General features: G+C 37.9%; 3 protein-coding genes across 3 annotated transcripts; 1 reads left to right on the forward strand and 2 right to left on the reverse strand.

The window, feature by feature from the left end:
• The first annotated feature begins 410 nt into the window (after nt 1–410).
• LOC110875871 (skin secretory protein xP2-like) lies at nt 411–1,623 on the forward strand. Its single transcript, XM_022124067.1, has 3 exons — nt 411–653; nt 707–1,291; nt 1,399–1,623. Exons 1-3 carry the CDS (start codon nt 411–413, stop codon nt 1,621–1,623), a joined length of 1,053 nt encoding a protein of 350 aa, XP_021979759.1.
• Nucleotides 1,624–8,445: 6,822 nt separating this feature from the next.
• On the reverse strand, nt 8,446–9,371 carry LOC110875870. The gene is made up of 2 exons (XM_022124066.1): nt 9,009–9,371; nt 8,446–8,940 (listed from the first exon to the last, which is right to left on the reverse strand). The coding sequence occupies exons 1-2, from the start codon at nt 9,369–9,371 to the stop codon at nt 8,446–8,448; spliced, it is 858 nt and encodes a 285-aa protein (XP_021979758.1).
• Nucleotides 9,372–11,963: 2,592 nt separating this feature from the next.
• On the reverse strand, nt 11,964–12,562 carry LOC110875869. Its single transcript, XM_022124064.1, has 2 exons — nt 12,027–12,562; nt 11,964–11,976 (listed from the first exon to the last, which is right to left on the reverse strand). The coding sequence occupies exons 1-2, from the start codon at nt 12,560–12,562 to the stop codon at nt 11,964–11,966; spliced, it is 549 nt and encodes a 182-aa protein (XP_021979756.1).
• Between the last annotated feature and the right edge of the window lie 11,816 nt (nt 12,563–24,378).

Genomic DNA, 24,378 nt, shown 5'->3' on the forward strand with positions numbered 1-24,378 from the left:
TACTTACACTTGTGCAAACAGTTTATGTCCAACTACATTTGGTCTTGCTTGTAACGGTTTGTAGCGATTTTCAGACTCAAGGCTTGTATGTTATCCTCGAAAGGTGAGCTCGTATATCCACTAAGCCCAGAAAAGGCGATAGGTAAGGTGTATTCAATATTTTGTGGTTGTGCATAAGATTAGCAACTACTACCTGAACTTGCTAGTCTTATGCACAAACATAAAATACCAGAGAGTTAGTCTTAGAGACTAGGAGGTTTGGTCTTAGAGACCAGAGAGTTAGACTAAGAGACTGGGAGGGATAGTCTGGGGAAGACTAGGATGATTACTTGTTTACATTGTTGTGACTTACATGCTTATTTGATTACATGTTGATATATGTGCGTATGTGTGGTTGTGTTACAGACACCATGCCATCTTCTTCTGATAGTGGAGTGTCCGACAAGATAGACCCTTTGGTTATTACCTCGGATGATGAGATGGCCACAGACCAGGAGGTTTATACATTAGATACCACGAGTACCGACGAGGATGATTTCCAGCCCTTCGCCCTGCCAGACGTTGGAGACGATCTGCCTTTAGCTGATGGTCTTCTCGACGGGGATCTACCTCTTGTCCAGATCCCCACTCCTCTTCCTCTCGCTGCAGTTCCTGTTGAGGATCTGCCACTTGACGACATCGATCTATTCATTGAGGGTCCCCGCAGGGTGACCAGGATGGCGGGGCCCCGATGGATGACGATATTCCACCTGCTGATATTCCGGTTGATGACCCTGTTGTTGAGGTTCCTGATATGGAGGTTCCTTCTGATTCTTCTGGTCCAGATTCTTTTGAGTCAGTGTCATCTTCTACTTTCCATGCGCTGGGGTTACAGCGATACCCCACCGACACCGATACCGATACTGTTATGTTTGAGGCGCCCGTTCCGCAGCTGGGTTTGGGGTTCATCCCTGACTTCCCACACGATTTCGATTCAGACCAGGAGGTTGAGTTTATTCCTGAGGAGCAGCCTGCTGAGGCCCCTATTCTTCCTGATGATCGGCTTCTTGACATACCTGCTGATTATGAGCTTGCTCACGTTGATCCAGAGCCTGTGTTAGCACCAGGGCCTGTTCTGGCTCACGACCATTTACCTGTGCATGACCCTATTCTTGTTGATGCTACAGTCGTTGCACCACCAGTTGTCGATGTACCAGTTATTGCACCATCAGTTGCTGATGTTCCTGTTGTCATTTCACCACTGCCCGACCCGGCCCCTGTGTTTGTTGACCGTGCACCTTTTGCCACACAGGTGGATCCTAGATATGCTGACCTGTTTTTGCACCTGTTGATGTTCCACAGTTTCACCTGCACGTATCTGACATCCATCACATGGATTTACCCATTACTTTTCTACAGGACATTCCTCCTCCCCGTCCAGGGGAAGGGCCTTCTACACAGCAGCACGATCACATGCCACCTATGACAGCAGCCTTTTCATTTATGCCCCCTTTTGCACCTGCTGCACACACTGCTTTTCCTTCTTCAGCACCCATGGGTGAGCCATTTATGTGGTTTTCGCCCAACGTCATGCCTTTGTCAAATCCATACCATCCTTATCATGTTGAGTATAACGACGGATGATATACTTTTATCCTTACAAATACACCAGGATGCGTTAAGCCGACGAGTCCAGGAGCTAGAGAGGATCCCGCGTCCTCCCCTTGTGTTATCCCGCGTCCTCCCCCTTGTGTTATCCCGCGTCCAGCTTCCGGACTCGTCGGTGTGGGCTCGCTACACCCAAATAGATCTATCACTCATGTCCCTCGGTCCTACTACGAGGATTGATGGCCTTAAGTGTTGTACCCACCCTTCACATGATCTAATAGTAAACCCTCCTTAAGCTAATCATACCATGTAATAAACTTTTGTAATAATCGTAACATGTATTTCACCTCCGAAGTATAAAACTGAAAACAGTTAAAAGAAAAGGAGGATATAAACTCACAGTAGTGCGTCTCCTGCTTGTAACTCAAGCTCTGTCGGTTACACGACAACCTACAACGTACTAATGTCTGTTAGACGAATGGGTCGTGCCTTTACTTAGTATGAAGGTTTTCGAGTTACATTTTCTTGTGTCTCCGAATATTATTCCAAGTTATAATTATTTGGAAAAATTGTGTAAACAGTATTTCGCATTAATACTTCTCATGTATTTTAATTTCCGCATTACCTTCCCAATGATGTGGGTATTTATACATGTATATTGTAGTTCGAAATACTATATTTTTAAGTCTCACTTAAAATATATATAATTTGTTTGTCCAAAAATAAGGTATTCCCAAAATATATATATTTTTCCCAAAAATAATATATTTTCACTTCTTTTGTTTCCCAAAATAATATTTACAAAAAAATATAATTGTACAAGTATTTTCCGGAATATTACATAAGTTACGTTTTAGCGTTCAGTTTCACGATAAAAAGTGTGTAACTTAAATATGCATCCCTTGTGATTTTTGGTATTATTTTGGAGTTGTAATTTCATGGTATTGTTAGGTCATATTATTTTACCCTAAAATAATATAACTATTCCACAAAATAAACAAAGATTCACACAAGCGTCTTGATATAAAATATATATTCTAAATATATATTTATCCATTTTACTTGTAAAAATCAACCTCCGATACTTTGTATTTTTGTAACAAAACCTATGGCGAATTTATTTTGAAAAACAAAGTTAAAGCATATTTGTAAACACTTGTTAGAAAAATATTTTCTAAGTGTTGGGATTTTTAGAAAATTTCCCCATAGTCTCCTTTGTAATCATATCATTTTCTTTTCGAATTTATTCAAATCAATCAACAACCATACTCTAACCATTATTACACTTACCAAGTGCAAAACTATGCTATTTATAACTCAACAACCATATTCTAAGTGTTTAGTGGGTTTAGTTACCCTCCAAAGTGTGTTTACTTTTGTTAAAATCTCATTCTCGAGATTTTTAGATGTTCACAACTTGTGAACTTACTTCATAAATCCTTATACTTATTTTATTTCCAAAAATAATATAAGTGCAAGAAAAGTTATGATCTTTCAAAATCCGTCTTTTTAACTTGGTTTATTTTAGAAAAGCCATTTGTAAACCTTGGATCTATACGATCATCAACTCACTTTGTTTACTAATATTTCAAGAAATTACCTTGTTATCAAGTTCATGCCTAAATATGAAGGTGATCTTTTTATGCAAACCCCTAATCACCTTCTAACTTGTTAAGTCATGTTTTCAATCATAACTTAACAAGTTTCATATGATGACTAACATCACACTACTAGTAATCATCAAGAAAACATCAACATATTTAAAACAACCACATTTTATCATTATTTCATCTTGTTACATCTTTTGTAATATTATGTTTCATGATTTATGTTCATGTTCTTTTAGTGTTCACATGTTTTCATCACAATATAATCTTTTAACCACCATAAATATGAAGTAATAAGGGTTAACAAGAAGCTTACAACTAGCTTAAAGCTATGGAAGATCAATGGAGAAAAATGAGTGGATAAAAGCTTGTGGTAGAGGTCCTTCAAGATCCGAGTGCTCCACACTTCATAAATCACTTTTGTGCACCTTGAAACAACCTTGGATGGATGAATAAAAAAAATCAAAATAGTGGTGTATAGGAGGGGATGTTCGGCCATGGCTTGTTGTGGGAGGAAGAGAAGAAATTTTGTGGTGTTGTGTTTGGTGGATAAGTGCCTTTATAATCTTTTTAAACTCTTTGTCCATTAGTCTAAATTTCCCACAAAGTACATGCATGATCAAAACAAATCCCTAGGGGATCATTTGATTTTAGGAAGATTTAGAATATCTAGGGGGCGGGGCCATGCTCTTGACCGATTACATATTGGGGGAGGGGGTTAAGTGAAAGTTTGCAAGGTAAGTAGGTGATTTAGTGGGGTGTTGAGTGTTAAGTCTTGTGTCTAGTATGTTTCATGCTTTATGTATTATGTTAGTGTGCTCGGGGACCATGACTAGCTCAGAAAAAGTGAGACAATGTTTTTAACAATATTTTGGTGTCCCCGGTATTGTCCAGTTGTTCGGTTAGATACCGTTCCGTTAAAGTGCTATGTTATTTCGTATAGTGTCTTTTATGTAACCTTTTGTGACACTTTTAAATCCCGGCATTTAGGAAAGAATACAGGACCATTTTGCCATATTTTTGCACATTACTAGCATGTTAAAATGTTGAATTTTGTTAATTAATGCAGAATTCTGCATTTTGAATGGGTTTTAGGCACTTTCCAGCACTTAAACTATAACCTAGTGATGCAGTTTTATGGTCCTTACTTCCCTACACTCCATACTAGTGTAGTACCTTGTCCCTGGCTCATACTGGGCCTTCAAAAATTGTCTGTCTATGTACTGGCACTGTCAGTATATTTCTGAGTTATCCGTTCACTGTGCTAACTGTGCTTTGTGCATCAAGTTTGTCACTAAAGTTTGTGTGTAATAAGTGGAGTGACAGTATGAAATATGATGCATATGTATGTATGTAACAGAAATCAGAAAGCAGTTTAATCAGCAGTTGTAATCAAGCACAGTCATCAAGCACAAATTTAATATTAATTAATTGTACGGATACCTGTAATTATGAGGGTTGTCACATGCGTTCCAAGACTTGTTCTTATAAATACTTCGTCTCTTGCAAACCAAGGGATTTTACTGGTGAAAAAGGCGCCATAAGTGGGTGTGCTGAGCAGGATGTTGTGAAGTTTGTATCCTAGTTATTTAAAGGAGAGTCATTAGCTTGGTGGAAGACATTAATTCAAGCCACGGGGAAAATTCCACTCTATAACTTGTCGTGGGCGGAGTTTCAACACGAGGTAGAGAAGATCGAAATTGACTTCTTGACTCTGGTCATGAAGAATCTAGATTGCCAAGCATATGTTACGAGTTTCAACACTATGTCCAGGCTTGTCCCCTATTTGGTTACACCAGAACCTAAGCGCATAGCGCGATTCATTGGAGGCCTGGCCCCTGAAATTAAAGGAAACGTCAAAGCTTCCAGGCCTACCACCTATAGGTCAGTGGTAGATCTGTCTTTATCACTCACGCTTGATGCAGTTAGGAATAAGTCTGGCAAGGCTTCAGATGAGGGAAAGAGAAAGAGAGAAGATTCTCACATCGCTCCGGTATGAAAAAGAAAGGTAATTCTGAGTTTAAGAAAAGTTCTGAGTTTAAGAAAAGCTCAAATCAGTCGGGTGACAGACTCGTATGTAAGAACTGCAAGAAACGCCACCTCGGTAAATGAACTATTGATCCACGAGAGACACTCAAAAATGCAACCTGTTATGGTTGCAATGAGAAGGGGCACATTAAACCTAATTGCCTGAAAAACACGAAGAAGCCCGAAGAGGTTAAAAAGACAAACGCTCGAGTATTCCAAATGAATGCCAAAGAGGCAGTGCAGAACGATAACGTTATAACAGGTACTTTCCTCATAAATGATGTTTATGCTAGAGTTTTATTTGATTCTAGTGTAGATAAGTTCTTAGAAACCGCTTCGACAATTCTAGATGGATGTTCCATATCCATTAGGAATCACTCTTTTCCGTTGTCCTTGTTACCGATGAAATTGGCAGGGTTTGATATAATTATAGGCATGGATTGGTTATCTCTTAACCAAGCTCAAATTGCTTGTGATAAGAAGCAAGTTACTATCAAAACCCCTTATGGTGAATCAATTAACTATTCAATAGACCTGGCAACGTATTGACAACTTTACCCTAAACAATAAATTATTTTACTTTTATTTTTGATACTACTACAAACTAATTCTTTTTAACATCAAAAATAAAGATCTAAGATATTATTAAACTGTCAATACGTTGAAAGATCAAAATTTAGAAGTTAGGTTGGTTACTAGTAGTGATATAAGTTAGGTAAAAAAAATTTAAATAAGTAGCATTAATTATTTGTCATTTGAGCTTGGTAATGTTATGAACAATGGATGTAATTTTATATTTTGTCCCAAATTTAGTAGTTATATCTCTCGGTATGTGTGTATATATATATAATAAAAAATATGTTTAAGCTCAATTCGAATTTGGAATTGAATCGAATTGAATTAAAAATCATAAATTTGTATTTGATTTGAATTTGATTAAGGGGCTCGAATTCAAATTTTGATAATCGAATCGAGTCGAATTTCGAATTTCTCAAATGTGAATCGAATACCGAACACCCTAGTTGAGGCTTTATATTTGAAGCATATATCTTACGTACACTATATAATTTAGAAGGGCAATATACCGTATGTACCTTCTTTAATTATCGATAATAAATGTGAATACATTTCAAGTCGATGTGTGTTATATTTTTTTTTGTAATAAACATGTAACATTAAAATTTATATATGTTACTGTAAGATTTTTTTATGCTAATAAATAAATGATGGGTCACTACTAGAAAATAGCCCTAATGTAACCTTTTAAAAGCAACTTTTCTAAATGAGTTGCATTTGACTCTAATGCAACTTCGTTAAACATAAAGGTTGCATTAGAATATCTAATGCAACTTTTTTTACAAAAAGTTGCAAAATTATATTGAAATTGCAACCTTTTTATCTAAAAGTTGCAAATTTTACTATAACCGGCAACCGTTTTATTTAAAGGTTGCAAATTCTATTGAAATTTACAAATGTTGTTAGAAAAGTTTCATTGCAAAAATTGAAATGCAAGTCTTATTTTTAAAGATAACATTGTTAAAAGTTAAATGTAATTATTATTATAAAAGAATGCATTCAAATATACACGAGACCTTATCATAATGTAATTCCTTATTGGCCCACAAATTTTCTATCACCAAAATGTTATAGGTTGAAAAATCCACATATAAACAAAAATGAGAATTTAAAGAAATCTAATATAAAAAGAAATTAATAATAAACATTTAAAAGTAAATAAAGATATTAATTGTTAATATCATTTAAAATTTAGATCTTTAAGATTATCGTAATAGGTTTCAACTAGGGTATAAACGAGTCGAGCTACTCATAAGTTACTTGAAATTGGCTGGGAAAAAGCTTGAAACGAGCAAAGTTTAAACGATCTCGAGTTTAAAAATAATCTTACTTTGTTATTTTGAAGTTGGAAGTATATGTCAAAGTACAACATAAGATATTTATTACATTTATGTTATTGTGCTGGTGTAATTGAGATATTATTCCATATTAATAAAAATTTTAGTACATCAAACAATGATGTTGTAGAGTTGCCTTTGACTATAATCAAGGTTGCATTTGTTTTACTCTATATATAATAATATAATAATGGTTGCATTTAAGTGTATTAAAGGTTGCATTTTGGTGTAGAAAAGGTTGCGTTTGAGGTGGCAAAAGTTGCATTTGAGATAGCAAAGGTTACGTTTGAGTGCTACAAAAGTTGCACTAAAAGTAAAAAAAAAAGTTGCATTAGGATATAAAAATGGTTGCATCATGAAAAGGTTGCATTTGAATAGTAGATGCAAATCTTTACAAAAAGGTTGTATTATCTAACAAAAAGGTTGCATTAGGTCTAATGCAACTTCACCTAATGCAGCCCTTGATAAAAAGTTGCATTAGGCCTAATGCAACCTCTTTAACCCCTAATGTAACATTTTATCAGGGTTGCATTAGCTTCATTTTCTTGTAGTGGTGGTCATGGTTGATTTTATTTTTAGTTTTTTGACACGAAAAATATTATATAATCATCTAACTTTAGTTTAGTTTGCTCGGTGCCTTAGAAAAAGGAATAAAAAACACTCGTAATCAATTCTTCTTCTAACTTGTTGGGTGATTTGGAAGCTCGCAATAACCGACTTTTAAATCATAAGAAGGCGGTGGGGATAGGAGTTGTGGGGGGAAGCTAAGGCCCTTGGTTTGCTTTGGCTCAAGACTCATGTTAAGATTGTTGGCTTCAATAACTCTCGATTTGGAAGTTTTGATTTCTTGTAATCGTTTTTCTTTTCTTTTTAAGTTGCTTTCTTTGCTTTGTTTCGTTGTAGTGTTTACTCCTCTAGCGTCTTGCTAGTGGTTTCGGTTCTATTTAAACGTTGCCTTTGAATAAAAATGATTTTTTTTGTTCAACCCCACCAAAGGGATTAATACACTTTTAAATGATCAATAGTTGATAGCATGTTTGTGTCTTTGGTAATAAAGTTTGCTTAAGAACATAGTAGTATTAAAGCAGGTGAGTTTGCTTGAAGTCCGGAACATGAAGGGGTATAACTGTGGAAAGATAAATTACAAGGATTAATACTTAAAATAGTTGTCACATGTTTTTTTTTTTTTTTTTGAACGGCGAAAATTCTATGATTATAGAACAAGGGCCAGCAAGCTGTAAAACCCAAAGTACAAGATCACAAACAAAGACAAGTACAAACAGAAAAACAAAACAAAACTACTTACAACTTTATTTGATTATATCCCTTATGTTGAAGTCCTTCCATCTCTCCCAATCTAGATTTTTTAACTTCGATCTTTCTTTTATCCACAAAAACGACAACTCTTTTATTTCATCAACCGTTCTTGTTACTGACCCATTCAGTCCTTTAAAAATCAATTCATTTCTGGATTTCCATATTTGCCACATTGTTATCATGATAATCGCCGTAATCAGTTGTTTCCAATCCTTCGAACAGTTTTGTTCCTGTATATGTTGCATCATCTCCTCACATGAATTGTGTTCCTCATGATTCGGTAATTTCAACCAAGCCATGATGTTCCACCATGTTGCCCGAGCCAACACACATTTTAGCAATAAATGTTCCGTCCATTCTTCGTCTCTTTCACACCTTGAGCACAGCAGATCTTCGATGTTTATACCCCTGCAATTCAGCTCCACTTTATCCGGAATCCTTTTTTTGTAGCTCTCCATACGAACAAGTTCACTTTTGGCGGTATCCATCTATTCCAAAATTTCCACTCCATGTCATTTGTATCTAGAGAGGCCCTCAATATTTCATCTCTTAATACAGCCACTGTCATTTCTTCATTTGGTCTTGTTTTCCATTTCCAAGTATCTTCACTTTCTTTTAGTCTTTGGTCTTTTAAAACTTCTATCAGTTCCAAGTGTTGATCCCGTTCCTCATCGTTCCTTATCCCTCGGTGCCAGACCCAATCCCACATTTCTATTTCACCTATTCTTCTCCAAAATTCACTTACTTTGCAGTTGTTGTTTCTCGCCAAAGCGTATAGAGCTGGGAACCGTTCCTTTAATGGACCATTCCCTACCCACGTGTCTAAACAAAACTTTGCTTTGCAACCGTTCCCTATGTTTGCTATCAAATACTTGTTAAGAGATAAATTCGTCATCTCAAAATCTTTTTCAATTCCCATAATGTCTTTCCAAGTTCCGCTTAGTTTGTTTTTCATTAGTATGAAAGATGTTGAATTCCGTTTAGAATGAATACTAGGGGTGTGTATGGGTCGGTTTGGGTCGGTTTTGACCAAAAACCATAACCATAACCGCGATGTCGGTTATTGGATAACCATAACCATAATCGATCGGTTATGGCGGTTATGGTTATTCGGTTTTGATGGTTTTAGCAGGTCGGTTATGGGTGGTTAACCGTGTATTTAGCTAAGCTAAAAATAGCTTAATTTTTTTTAACATGGAATAAATTGTTATTGCATATTTGTATATATTAGTATATTACATAGTATTAAAAAATAATATTAAAGCTAACTATTATCGAATATTCAAATAAGTGATATGATACATTCTATAAATTCAAATAAACATTCAACCAAAACCACAAAATGATATGAAAAACCCATAAGTACTAAAAATCTTCAGTCAAAAACATCAAATATTAAAAATATGGTGAAAAGTCCTAAATCCTACAAAGATTTATTACATGTCGGTTCGGTTCGGTTATGGTGGGTATGGAAAAAATGATAACCATAATCGACCCACTACTTTCGGTTTTCAAAAAAACCATTAACCGACCCACCGGTTTTTTATGTGGTTTGGTTTTTTCGGTTCGGTTTTGTCGGTTAATTCGGTTATGGTTCGGTTAATTCGGTTTTTTGCACACCCCTAATGAATACTTTCAATCACTCTTGCCCATAAAGCCCGAGGATTTTCCTTATATTTCCACCACCATTTTGCTAAAAGTGCTAAGTTAGCACTACGGATGTCCCCAACCCCTAACCCACCATACCCTTTTGCCTTGACCACATTTTTCCATGCAACCCATCTCATTTTACATTTGCCATTCTTTTTTCCCCATACGAAATCTCTTCTAATAGATTCCAACTCTTTTATCACTTTTTTAGGTGCAACAAACATTGAGAAAAAATAGTTTGGGAGTGCTCCCAAAACTGCTTTTACTAAAACAATTCTCCCCGCCATTGATAATACCTTAACCTTCCAAGACGAAAGCTTGGAATTAAATTTATCAACAATTGGCTTCCAATTTTTTACCCTTTTCATATTTGCTCCAATCGGGATTCCCAAAAAATTAAATGGCAAACTCCCGACTTTACAAATTAGGTTCTTTGCCATACTTTCAACTTCCTCTTTTTTTACCCCTACCCCCAAAAAGATTACACTTACCCAAATTTATCTTGAGACCCGAACATAGATAAAAGCATCTAAGGATTCTATTCAAATTCTTTATGTTATCTTCCGACCATTCTCCTAAAAATATTGCATAATCCGCATAACATAAATGTGATATCATAGGTCCATTTCTTGGTAACTCTACACCTTTAAATAGTCCCTCCTTAACCGCTCTTTTCATTATAACATCTAAAGCTTCAAGTGCTATAATGAATAAAAACGGTGATAACGGGTCCCCCTGTCTAAGCCCACGAGACATACTAAATTCCATTGTTGGCGATCCATTTACCGTTAAGCTTGCCCCAACCCATTTTCTCCACAATAGTGGGAAATTCATCGCTTTTAAATTGGATAAGAGAAATTTCCAATTTACTGAATCATACGCCTTTTCAAAATCTATTTTTAATATAAAAATCTGTTTTTTGTTGCCTTTCGCCCAAGAAATAAATTTACAATTAACGGCCCTTCCAAAATATACCTTCCCTCTATAAATCTCGTCTGAGTATTACTCACCAAATCAGGAATTACTGGTTTTATTCTTTGAGCAAGTATTTTAGCAATGATCTTATATATTATTCCGATTAAAGATATGGGCCGAAAAAGCTTTACTAGAGTTGGATCACGTACCTTTGGAATTAATGCAATGAAAGATGCATTACATCCCACCAGAATGCTTGGATTTGCATGGAGTTGCTTTAACATCTTCATTACACTTAGTTCAAACTGTGTCCAATACTTCTTCATAATAATTTTGAACGTCATCCCATCCGGTCCCCGGAGCCTTGTCATCTCCACATGCCCAAATTGCTTGTTTTACTTCTTTGTTTGTGAATTTCTCCACCATTAATTTTGCTTGTTCCTCTGTTAACTTATTAAAACCTCTCCTATCCATCCCCGGCCTCTTTTTCATAGGCTCCTCAAACATCTTCGTAAAAACGTTCATAATTCCTGTCTTAACTTCTTTCGGTTCGCTCATCTCCTTTCCATCTATTACAATTTTATTTATCTGATTTCTTGCTTTCCGACAATTCACGATTATATGGAAGAATCCCGAATTTTCATCCCCCAGTTTTGCCCATTTGAATTTTGCCTTTTGCTTTAAGTCTGCTAACTTTCTTCTTTCATGACTTCGGATAATTAACCTTCTATTCTTTCCTTTTTTTCTTCATCTTTCAGTTCTCTTTGTTCGGCCTTTGTTCTATTCTTTTCACCGTTTGTTTTGCTTCCGTAACCTCCTTTTCCTCCTTTTCTTCTTCCTTTTTTCTCCATTCCTTGATTTTATTTTTAATTTCTTTAGTAGAGCTCCCATATTCTTTATGCAATCTTCGCCATTAACATGTGATTCTATAGTACCAATTATGAATTCATCTATCCCAGCTGTAGACAACCATGAATTATACAATTTGAAAGGAACCGGCCCATAATACCTTGATAAGCATGTTAAAAGTAACGGGTTATGATCCGATAATAATCTTGGCAAAGCCTCCAATTTCGCACAAGGCCATTTATTCATAAACCCATCACACACTAACACACGATCAATTTTACTCATACTTGACCCGTTTTCTGTCATGAAAGTGAATCTTGATCCCATCATTTGGTATTCCAATAACCCCGCTTCAACTATGAATTTATTGAAAGCCGTTGCACTATTTGCATCAAATTTTGACAGCATTCTATCTTCTTCCATTCTGACTTCATTATAATCTCCTGCCATTAGCCAAATCCCTTCCCCATAATTTCTAATTCTTAATAGATCTGTCCAAACATTTCTTTTCTTTGTCGTGTCATTTGGTACATAGACATTTACCAAATTTATTTTTTCTCCCATCCCTTCTATAAACCCTGATATAACCATAAAATATTCAGCTTTTATAGATTCAACTCTCTTGAAAATCTGAGGATCCCAGATTGTGACTACTCCCCCTGACCTCCCTTGTGCATCTACTACTTCGGACTCCATTTCTCTATTTGGCCAAAACTTTCTAATTACTTCATCCTTTATACGATTATCTGAGTTTCTTGTAAAAATAAACAGTTTACCTCATGCTTCCTAACCAATTTCTTAATCCACCCAGCCTTTTCCTCACCCCCTGCGCCCCTTATGTTTACAGAGATAAAATTCATGATTTCAATTCCGTCTCCCTTTCTTCCTCCACTATCTTTCTAATCTGATTTTGAAAATCACGTACCTTTATTTTCAAGATTTCCCTCACTGTAGTAGTTTCTTCTATTTCCTTTTCGATCTCTTTTTCCCTGTCTACTCCTCCTGCGTCTTCCTGTTCTTGACTGTTGTGAATCTCTTCGTTTATTATATTTGTGGCCCCTCGTTCTTCCGGGTTATGTGCTTCATCATTAGTCTCCTGTTCCTTATCTGCTTCTTTATTAATGTCCGGTATGTGCTCTTTCACAATCTTCTGTCTTTTAGCTTCGGTATTCGTCGTACCCCCTTTCTTTCTCTTTTTTGCTTTTGACTAAGTGGTTGTCGACCATATTAGGTCATCAAGACAAAAGGGATCCGCCGGATCTGGTATGCCCACGTTTAAATCGGGTATTTTTATGTTTTTCTCTTTAAATACTTGGCCCAAAATATCATACTCCTTACTAACAGGCTTCCCTTTTTTTCTAGGCCCAACATTATCTTTCTTGTTTTTATTTTGGGCTTTGAACACACCTTTGCTTATTGGCCCCTCTACCCACTTCTTCTTATTTTCTCTATCCGTATATGAAGATTCCTTGGCATCATTAATACCATTGACTTTATTTAGGTCTTCTTTATTTCCAAATATCTTTTCCCAAGTATCACCAAAAGGGGTATCTTCTCTCACCTGTTCATTTTCCAATTTCTCTTGATCCGCGTTAACCTTTTGACTACCCGACCCTTCATCTTCCTCGTTTCCGGTACCTTCCTCTTCACCGTTCCCGGTAACATCCACCGCCGGATTCTGCTCAATCATCGGAGTGTCTTGATTTTCCGGTGTATTTTCTTCCACTAGGTTAATCAACAGGTACTTTCCCAGAATAAATTCCGGTGCCCACATTCCTGACAACTCCGAAATCCAGGTTATGAACTCTTGTTCTCTGTATTTTAGTTTTACTTCTTCTCTAATCTCTTTTCCATTGTTTACTATAATCCCCATCCTTGTTTCATTTAGATTCCCACTATTCATATTGTTCCTTTCCATATACACTATTTTTACCAATTGTCTTTCCAATTTTTTCCACTACTTCCTTATTCCATAGCATAATTGGGATCCCAATTATTTTTACCCAAGCTAATCTCTCGAACTTTTCTGGTCCACCTTTCCATTCTTTCTCATCACTGAATAATTCCTCCCAACTTTCCTTAAAACTAACTCTGAAATCTTCCGCTTCAACTTGTGATCCAAACGTAATAAGAAATTTCAATCCTCCCAAATATCTTAGTTCCATCGTGTTAGGGAATATAACTGGCAAGACTTCACCCACTATCTTTAATTTCTCCAAGTTTATACTTTCTGCTATGACTGATCTTTTTTTCCAAGTTTTTGTGTTTTCTATTTCCTCACCGTCAATATGAATCACCTTCTTAATCTCTTCATTTTTCCTCCTCCCGGTCAAGATATCCCTATACGATCTCTATTCATTCGTGTTTCCAGTTTCTTCATAATTGTTCACATTTGTTGCACTAGTTTCTTCATAATTGTTCACATTTGTTGCATCGTTACCTTTGTTCTGCTTTATAATCTTTTCCTGTCTCTTATATCTGTGTCCCCCCTGTTCTTCTTTTTTGTATTCCCCTGGACCTTCTCGTCGTTCTCCCTTTTGTTCCGATTTTGTTTCCTTTACAAACTTCGACACATTAACTTTGATCCTTTTGTTCCCTATCCATACATTATTTAAAGCCTGCAACAATTTTTCTTGATCCCTGATCCTTTTGAAACGAACAAAGCCGAATACCCTGCCTGCATAATCCCTTCTTTTTGGTACTACCGCATCACATATACATCCGCATGGTTGGCATTCAATCCACAAGTCTCTCCCAGTGGTCCATTCTGGCAAGTTTGCTACATAGAAAGTTGTTGCTTTTTCGCCGTAATACTGCTTTGTTTTCTTCCCTGGAATGTCTATCCATGGCCCTTCATTTTCATCATCTTCCCTCGTTCCTTCTTTTACCCTCCATACTTTCCTCGCCATATTATTCTTTCTTTCTAGTACCATTTCTTCGTTTTCTGTCACGGCCCCCGTCCCGGTGTTACCCGGTCCAGAAGCCGCGGGACAGAAACCCGTGGTATTTAATATATGATTTGACAGCGGAAGTTTAACAAGATCTTTTTAAAACTTGAAAATACCCAATTATTTTATTTCACAATTTGGGTCAAACCCCGTAATTTACAATGAAGGAAATTTCACGAGGAAATCCCTTATTTTTCAAAACACGTTTATTTATTTTACTGAGCCACCACTTCAAGCTTTTGAGTTCTCCGTAGCACTTTTTCCTTGATTCACAGTAAGTCACCTGAAACATGTTTAAAAATATTTTATCAGCGGGGAAATACTGGCGAGTCACTCAGGTTATATAAAACGACACATTTGTTATAAATTACAGCATAAGAGCGATTACATGGCTTCTATCTTATTTTTATCTGGCGCCGTGTCACACCCTGGTGACGATGGTCATATCACTATTGGGTCCTTTCACCCAAGTAGTGATGATTATCACTATTAGGTTGGTGAACCTAACCGTGAGAAATTTGTAATGTGCACAATACCCCACTTGCCAGTGATTCAAGATAACCATGACTTAATCCCTGTAATTATAACTTTGAAAATAATTTGAGTATTGTAAAACATTGGTAAATAAAGAGAGAATGACTCACATTGCAGGTTTAATTGGGGCAGAGTTTAGCCTACTGATTTAGCCTTGTAACCTAGTTTAAACAACAATGCACACGAAACTAGGTCAGTAACTTAATACAACATTTACGATAAACTCACGAAATCAAAACCCTCATGACGAATGACAAAGTATAGCCCAAATACGGGCAGCACTTAAACATCCATCGGATTGGTTTCAATTGTTCGGACATTGTATCGTAGCAGTGATCGAGTTAATACCTCGTAATCGTAGCAGCGTCTTGACACCTTAAAACTCGATTTAAGCAGAATATGGATGTTTTGAGACAGAAATTTCGAACACAGATGCAAGTCCCATGCACAGGCGATTTATAGCAAGTTTTTAGGTTTTACGCGGCCCCTGTAAACCTTAACAATAACCTTACGCAGCCCGCAAGGGCCACCTAGTCTACAACTAGGGCTACCGTGTCACGTGTAGGCCCGCCACGTGGCTGACACGTGGCCTGTAATGCATCCCCGGTCAACAGGTGTCCTGTCGCGGCCCGCATAACCTTATCTTATGGCTTACGCGGCCCGCGTGGAAACCAAAATTCAATTTTCTTGATTTTTCATGAACATTAGGGTTTCAGGGGTCCGGGTTTTCACTTACGGTTTGTTTATGGACATTTTTACTGGTCCTTACATCCTCCCCACCTTATTTAAAATCTCATCCTCGAGATTTACTGAAATAAGTGAGGATACTTTCGCTTCATTTCCGATTCTAGCTCCCAGGTATATTCCGATCCTCTTTTCGACTCCCATTTGACTTTGACAAGTACCAGTCTTTTATGCTTGAGAAACTTGATTTTTCTGTCTTCTATTTGGAGTGGTTTCTCAACAAATTTTATCTTTTCATTTACCTCTATATCTTGAAGAGGTACTACCAGGGGTTCGTCAGATAAACATTTCTTGAGGTTGGATACATGAAATACGTCATGTACCCCAGCTAACTCTTCTGGTAGTTGTAAGCGATAGGCAACTGGTCCTATTCGCTGAATCACTGGGAATGGTCCTATGTACCTTGGACTTAGCTTTCCTTTCTTACCGAACCGAACTACTCCTTTCCAAGGAGAAACTTTGAAGAGTACCTTGTCTCCAATTTGAAATTCTAGCGGCTTGCGTTGATTATCTGCGTAACTTTTCTGACGATCTCGAGCCGTCTTCAGTAATTCCTTGATTTGAGTTATCTTGTCGGTGGTTTCTTGCACAATTTCGGGACCTGATAGTTGGCTTTCTCCTATTTCTGCCCAGCAAACTGGAGTTCTACAGTTTCCTCCATATAGTGCTTCGAATGGAGCAGCTTCGATGCTTGCATGATAACTATTATTACAGGAGAATTCGATTAAAGGTAGGTGGTCATCCCAATTTCCACCAAAATCTATCACACATGCTCTGAGCATGTCTTCTAGGGTTTGGATCGTCCTTTCATTCTGTCCATCCGTTTGGGGATGGTATGCAGTACTTAAATTGAGTCGGGTCCCCATTGCTTCCTGGAAACTGGTCCAGAAATGTGAAGTGAAACGACTATCCCTATCCGATACAATGGAGAGTGGGACTCCATGTAAGGATACTACCTCGTCTACGTATAACTTGGCTAATCTTTCCATGCTAAAGGTTTCTTTCATGGGTAGAAAATGAGCTGATTTGGTTAATCGATCCACGATTACCCAAATTGCGTCGTTACCTTTCCTGGTTTTGGGCAACTTAGTAACAAAGTCCATTGTTATGAGTTCCCATTTCCATACAGGCATTTCTAATTGTTGGAGTAACCCTGAAGGTTTCTGGTGTTCTACTTTAGCTTGCGAACAAGTCAGACACTTAGATACATATCTAGCTATGTCCTTTTTCATTCCTATCTACCAGAAGTTATTTCTTAAATCTTGGTACATCTTATTATTTCCAGGGTGCATAGTATACCTAGATTTATGGGCTTCCTCTAAAATCTTATTTCTTAAATTTCCTTGTTTAGGTACCCAAATCTTTTTCTTGTGGAATTTCCAAATTCCATCAGTTCCCTGCTCTAATTCCTTTATCCTTCCTTTCATTCCTTCAGCATCATCCTTGATTGCTGTTTCCTGAATATTCTTTAATTGTTCCATTAAATCTAATTGTAAATTTAATCTAAGGGCACGAACTCGCTTTTGCTTTTCATGATACTTACGACTTAGAGCATCTGCGACTACATTTGCTTTTCCTTAGTGATATTGAATATCACAGTCGTAGTCACTTAGAATTTCCATCCATCTCCTTTGCCTCATGTTCAATTCTTTTTGCCCAAATATGTACTTTAAGCTTTTATGATCTGTATAAACGGTAAATTTACTTCTATACAGATAGTGTCTCCAAATCTTAAGGGCAAAAATTATCGATCCTAACTCTAAGTCATGTGTCGTATAATTTTCCTCGTGCTTCTTCAATTGCCTTTAGGCGTACGCAATTACCTTCTTGCGTTGCATTAGCACACATCCTAATCCTAGCTTAGAAGCATCACAGTAAACTTCAAAATCTTCTGTCCCTTCTGGTAAGGCAAGAATTAGGGCGTTTGTTAATATTTGCTTTAAAATCTTAAAAGCCTCTTCTTGCCTAGGTTCCCATTCAAACTTCACTGCTTTACAGGTTAGCTTAGTCAATGGCACAGCTATCTTAGAAAAATCCTTAATGAATCGCCTATAGTATCCGGCTAACCCTAGAAAACTTCTAACTTCCATAGCTGATTGCGGGACCTTCCATTTGGTGATTGCTTCTATTTTGGAGGGATCTACGTGAATACCTTCGTGATTCACCATATGTCCTAAAAATTGCACCTCCTGTAGCCAAAATTCACACTTCTAGAATTTGGCGTAAAGCTTTTCTTTTCTTAACAAAGTTAAGAGTGCATGTAAATGTTCACAATGCTCGTCCTGGCTTTTGGAATAAATAAGTATATCTTCGATGAAGGCAATTACGAATTTATCCAAATACGGTTTACAGATCCTATTCATCATATCCATAAATGCTGCAGGAGCGTTCGTTAGTCCAAATGGCATAACTGTAAACTCGTAGTGACCATACCTAGTTCTGAAAGCGGTTTTAGGTATGTCTTATTCTTGTACTTTCAACTGATGGTATCCGGAGCATAAATCTATCTTAGAAAAATATCTAGCTCCCTGAAGTTGATCAAAAAGATCATCAATCCTAGGTAATGGGTATCGATTCTTAATTGTAACTTTATTCAATTCCCTATAATCGATACACATTCACATCGAACCATCTTTCTTTTTCACAAACAACACTGGTGCCCCCAAGGGGGATGAACTAGGTTGTATAAATCCTTTTCTTAATAATTCATCTAACTGCTTTTTCAATTCTAACATTTCGGTGGGTGCTAACCGATAAGGTGCCTTGGCTATCGGTGTAGTTCCAGGAATTAGATGAATTCTAAATTCTACTTCCCTATCAGGTGGTAATCCAGGTAGTTCTTCTGGGAATATATCTGGGTATTCTGATACTACTGGAATGTCCTTGAGTTCTTTACTTTTGGTATTAACTACCGAAACCATATACACTATTCCTTGTTTTCTTGAATAACTGGCCACTTTCATTACTGAAATGAATTTCATTGGCTTTTGTGGCTTATCTCCTGTAACCATAATTATTTCTCTTTTGGGTGTATGAATTTCTATGGCGTTCTTATCACAGAGGATTCGAGCATTGTTGGCTACTAACCAATCCATTCCTAGTACGACATCGAATCCGGCTAAATTCATAGGTAACAGGTTGGCAGAAAATTTATGTCCTAAGAGTTCTATCTTTCCTTTTTGCAAAACCTTATCTATGTGAACAGAATTACCATCTGTAGTTTCTACCGTAAAAATCTGCCTAAGTTTGGTTAAAGGTAAATTAAGAGCTTGGCAGAACGAAGTATTTATAAAACTTTGGTTTGTACCAAAGTCAAATAATACTTTCGCATAAACGTTGTGAACTAAGAACGTACCCACTATCACATCTGGAATCAGATCTGCTTCCTGTGTAGTCAACTGGAAGGCTCTTGCATTCTTTTTGGTAGTTCCCTCCGTAGGTTTAGTCTTGTTGTCAGCTGGTTTAACCAGTTTAGGGCAATCTGGCCTAACATGTCCAGCTTCTCCACAATTGAAGCAAATTGTTGATTTCTTTTTTCTGCAATGTTCTTCTTGGTGCCCTGGGATTTTGCAGAAGTTACAGTACCCCTTACATTTTCCAAAGTGCTTTCTTTTATAGGTACAGCAAAATGGAACAGTGGAGGATTGCCTAGTTCCTCTTTTCTTGAAGTTGTTACTAGCATTACCCGCTCGAAATCCTTGGGTAATCTTCTGAGCCAATTCCTTCTTTCTGTTTTCTTCTCGCGTGCGTACCAGTCCGTCGGTCAAGGTGTTGGCTAACTCCACCGCATCGTCAATCGTGCGGGTCTTGCAGCTTTGAAGATATCACGAATCTCTCTAATCAAACCCCAAATGTAGCGAGAAATAAGTACCGGTTCTGGCAAAGCCAGAGTTGGCACAATTCTGGCATATTCGAAGAATTTCGAAGTATACCCTCGACAGTCAACATCCACCATCCGGTGGCTCAGGAATCTATTCGCCATTTGTTCCTTCTCATATTCGGGACAAAATTTTCTTTCCATCAATTGCTTAAATTCTTCCCAGCTCATGGCATAAGCCATGTCGCTTCCTTTGGCTTGTAACACCGTATTCCACCATTCTAATGCCTCTTCCTTGAAAAGGTGAGAAGCATACATAACTTCGTCTTCCTCTGCGCATTTACTTATTTTAATCACTGCTTCGGTCTTTTCCAACCAACGTAGTGCAGCAGTCGCCCCCTTATTGCCTGCAAATTCGACTGGCTTACAGGCAAGAAATTCCTTATAAGTGCAACCAGGTTTGCAACTTTCATTTTCTTAAGTATTGGGGCATGAATCACATTGTTGTCATTGTTTCCGCCCCCGTTAACACTGTTACTAAAGTTGTCGTCGCGGGTACACTTGTTGTGGTTGGCCTGCGAAGGTTCAACGAGGTTTTTAACAGCAGCGACAATTGTCGGGATAGCATTGGCTATTCCCTGAGCGACGATGTTTTCTATATCTTGTCTATTAGAAAATGATCCTCATTATTTTGTTCCGATTGATTAACTTCATTGACTGGCTCGTTGACGGCGTGTTCCATCTGATAATTATAAATATATAAATATATAAAGCATTGGCGCAAAATAAAATAAATGATAATCTAGTCACGGCAAACAATCACATATAATCATGTCAATACGTATAGCCAAAATTGTCGACTTTGCGACGTTCATATTCTATATAATAGTATGCCTCCGTACACACCAGTTATATTACAAAAGTTTTATTTTAAGTTATTTTACATGATTATATTTTTATTACTATTTATTATTATTATTATTATTATTTTATTATTATTAAACACATAACCACACAACTCCCACATACGATCCTCGTCAGCTGGCACTTCAGAAACGACGCTCCCTGTCGTCGTATTTCCATGAGATTTTCTCCCCTACTTCCCGGATTTTATTTCCTGCGTCCACTAGCTCCTCGCCATAGTGGCGGAGTTCAGCCAAGTTCTCAGTACTCATTGGTGGGTTTGGTGCAGGCTCGGGGTCAAATTGGGGAAAATAGACATTGGGGTTATTCATGAAGTTCTGAAACTGCCAATCACTTGTCCACCATTCCTCTTGCTCTCCGGGTAGAAATTGGTGGTTGACAATGGGATCTGGGATAGCAGGTGCCAAGTTAACTGGAAGTTGGGATTCAGCGGGGTAATTGAAGATGTCTTCATTGGCAGGTCCAGTGAGGTCACAATTTGCCAGTTTACGATCAAGCTCCTCCCAGGGTGGCATTTCCTGGGCTTGCCCTGAACTTTCCCCGATCTCTTTTCCCTTGCCTTTATCCTTGGGATCCTCAGTCTTTTTAATCTTCTAAGCGGCTGGTTTCTTCCTACGTCCACGTTTCCAGTCCAAGAGTCTCCTCCTCTTTTTTGGCTTTGGTTTCTCCTGGGCTTGGGCCTGGAATGTCATGGGTTCTTCAGTGTCGGCTTGATAACCTGAAAAGCCCCCGGAAACTTCCATGTCAGTAGAATAGATAGTGAGATTCTGAAGAGCTTCAGACAACTCATTCATGCTGTTAGGAGATGAAGAAACACACACACCAATTTAAGTTAATATTTTATTTATCAATGAAATTTTCACAGAATCACAAAATGGAAATCAAATAAATTAAGTATTTCTTGTGACATCCCACATCGGTTGTGAAGGGGAACAAAGGCTTCCTTATAAGGGGCTGGATACCTTCACCATCATGACGCGTTTTGAAAACCGTGAGGGGCGGACGCCGGGGGCGTGCTGGCCGCCAAAGCGGACAATATCATGGTGCGGTTACGCTGGCCTATTACAGATGGTATCAGAGCCAGGGCCGGACCGGTGGTGCCAGGTCCTGCGAGGACGCTGGACCCCTTAAGGGGGGTGGATTGTGACATCCCACATCGGTTGTGAAGGGGAACAAAGGCTTCCTTATAAGGGGCTGGATACCTTCACCATCATGACGCGTTTTGAAAACCGTGAGGGGCGGACGCCGGGGGCGTGCTGGCCGCCAAAGCGGACAATATCATGGTGCGGTTACGCTGGCCTATTACATTTCTAAATACTTAATTGGCTTAAATCAGTGGCTGTGATACCACCCTTTTTTGTCACGCCCCCGTCCCGATGTTACCCGGTCCATAAGCCGCGGGACAGAAACCCGTGGTATTTAATATATGATTTGACAGCGGAAGTTTAATAGAATCTTTTTAAAACTTGAAAATACCCAATTATTTTATTTCACAATTTGGGTCTGTAACACCCCAAGAAAAACCAGGAAACCATGCAACTTAACTAGCTCCCTCAGTAACTACGTGCTAAATTTCGGGACGAAATTTCTTTCAAGGTGGGGATGATGTGATAACCCGAACTTTCAAGGTTAGTGACGTGTAATCTTGTGATTTTAACTCCATTAAACTTAAACGTGTAATCTTGTGATTTTAACTCCATTAAACTTAAACGTGTAATCTTGTGATTTTAACTCCATTAAACTTAAACGTTTGACAACCCGATTAGATATCTTATCGGAAACTGTTGGGCCGCTTATATTTGGGCTTTATAATTATACTTGCAAACACTCACCATATCGGCCCAAGGCCCAACTAATCTTTGTGTGCTTTGATTGTCCTTGTGCGTCTTGATAACCCGGCCCAAGGATTGTAGCCTGAATAAACTTATTAATCAGCCCACTTTAGTTTAGTTGTTACTGCTTTTATAAATCCATGAACGTCAACATCTTGATTTATTTATATACCACATATAACAAACCCTAAACACCCCTTGATTGGCGACGGTGGACCCCCACACCCACACCCTTCGTCTCTCTCTCTTTGATTTGGTTTACCGACGAGCCAACAACACCATCCGCACCCACCTGCCTTCTCTCTCTCTTTCTCCGATAACCGGAGTGATTCCGACCGTTAACCAGTGGGATCCTTCTCCCCCGACGGCTGCCGTTGATGACGATGATGTTCACGACTGATTCAGAAGAGAAAGGTTTCTAGTGACGGTGGCGATTGTGATTTCTGGCGATCGTGGTTCGAGATAAAACCTTCGGATGGTGATGAGGATGTCAGGGATGATGATAACCGGAGAAGATGATGATGTGATGACGACGGCGGGACTGTGACGGCGAGAAGCCCGAGCAGCAGGTACGTATCCGTGTGATTTGTGCGTTACAAAGCTTCGAATATGAGCTATCTTCAGTTTTCCTACATGGGTTTGTGACTTCTGGGTTTTGAACTATGAATGTTAGACGTTCTTTGATGTAAATATATGCTACTGAACTTGGTGTTATGGAATCCTGTTAATATTGTTGTTTGAAGCATTAGGATATAGGAAATAACAAACTGTTTGGTGATTTTGGTCGATACGTAAACATGAACATGCAAGGCAACTGGGTTTTTCATTTGAATGTACAACTACACCTGCCTATGGTACAACTTGGTTATGCGCATGTTGAATGTTTAAAGAAACTAAGGATGAGGATGATAACTGTTAGCAATAAAACTAATAGTTTACGCTTGCTCAAATATTTGATGATTTCTCCTATTGGCCGATTGCTTGTTATAGATTATATGAGGTTTTAAATTATGAGATATAAAAGTGTGCTTTGGAATGTGATGATGGAAACTGACAATAGGGTATTAGATATGTGACAAATTTGTTGGTTAGATCTAAATATATGCTTATTGATTTTTGTTTTATTAGATTTGGGGTTTTGATGTAAGTTGTAGTTGTGATAATAAACTTGATGATGTGAATGCTGAAATGGGGATGACATGTGATCTAAGATAGTTAAGGTTGAAATTGGTGATGTGATGCCAGAATGATAGGATTTTATAATTATCGATGCTATTAAAAAACAAAGATATGTTTATGTATGAAAATTAGAATCGACAAGGTGATAGTCGTTGATGACGTATGATATAATACTCACATATTATTGAATAGAAAGTTGTGTTTTTTTGACTTAGTAATTGCTGTGGTACACATTTAATATATGTCGCACTCGCGTATGACCGCACACTTGTCAATGGACCGCACACTTGACAAGTGGGCCTCACATTAGACATACATTGGGCCTTATTCTAGTGGGCCGCACACTAGAAAAGCCTAAACCTTTTATAGGCCACACACAGCTTACTGTTCCGTGCCATTTCGTGTTAATTGTTTCATAAATGGATTATTTATGATTAAGTTGTTAGGCCATAACTGTTACTAGTACACGACTTGACAATACGTGTTAGATACATGTACCTTATACGTGATTACTTGTTTACCGTCCTAACAAGT

Source organism: Helianthus annuus, chromosome 9 (assembly GCF_002127325.2).
Source record: "Helianthus annuus cultivar XRQ/B chromosome 9, HanXRQr2.0-SUNRISE, whole genome shotgun sequence".
Lineage (NCBI taxonomy): Eukaryota > Viridiplantae > Streptophyta > Magnoliopsida > Asterales > Asteraceae > Helianthus > Helianthus annuus.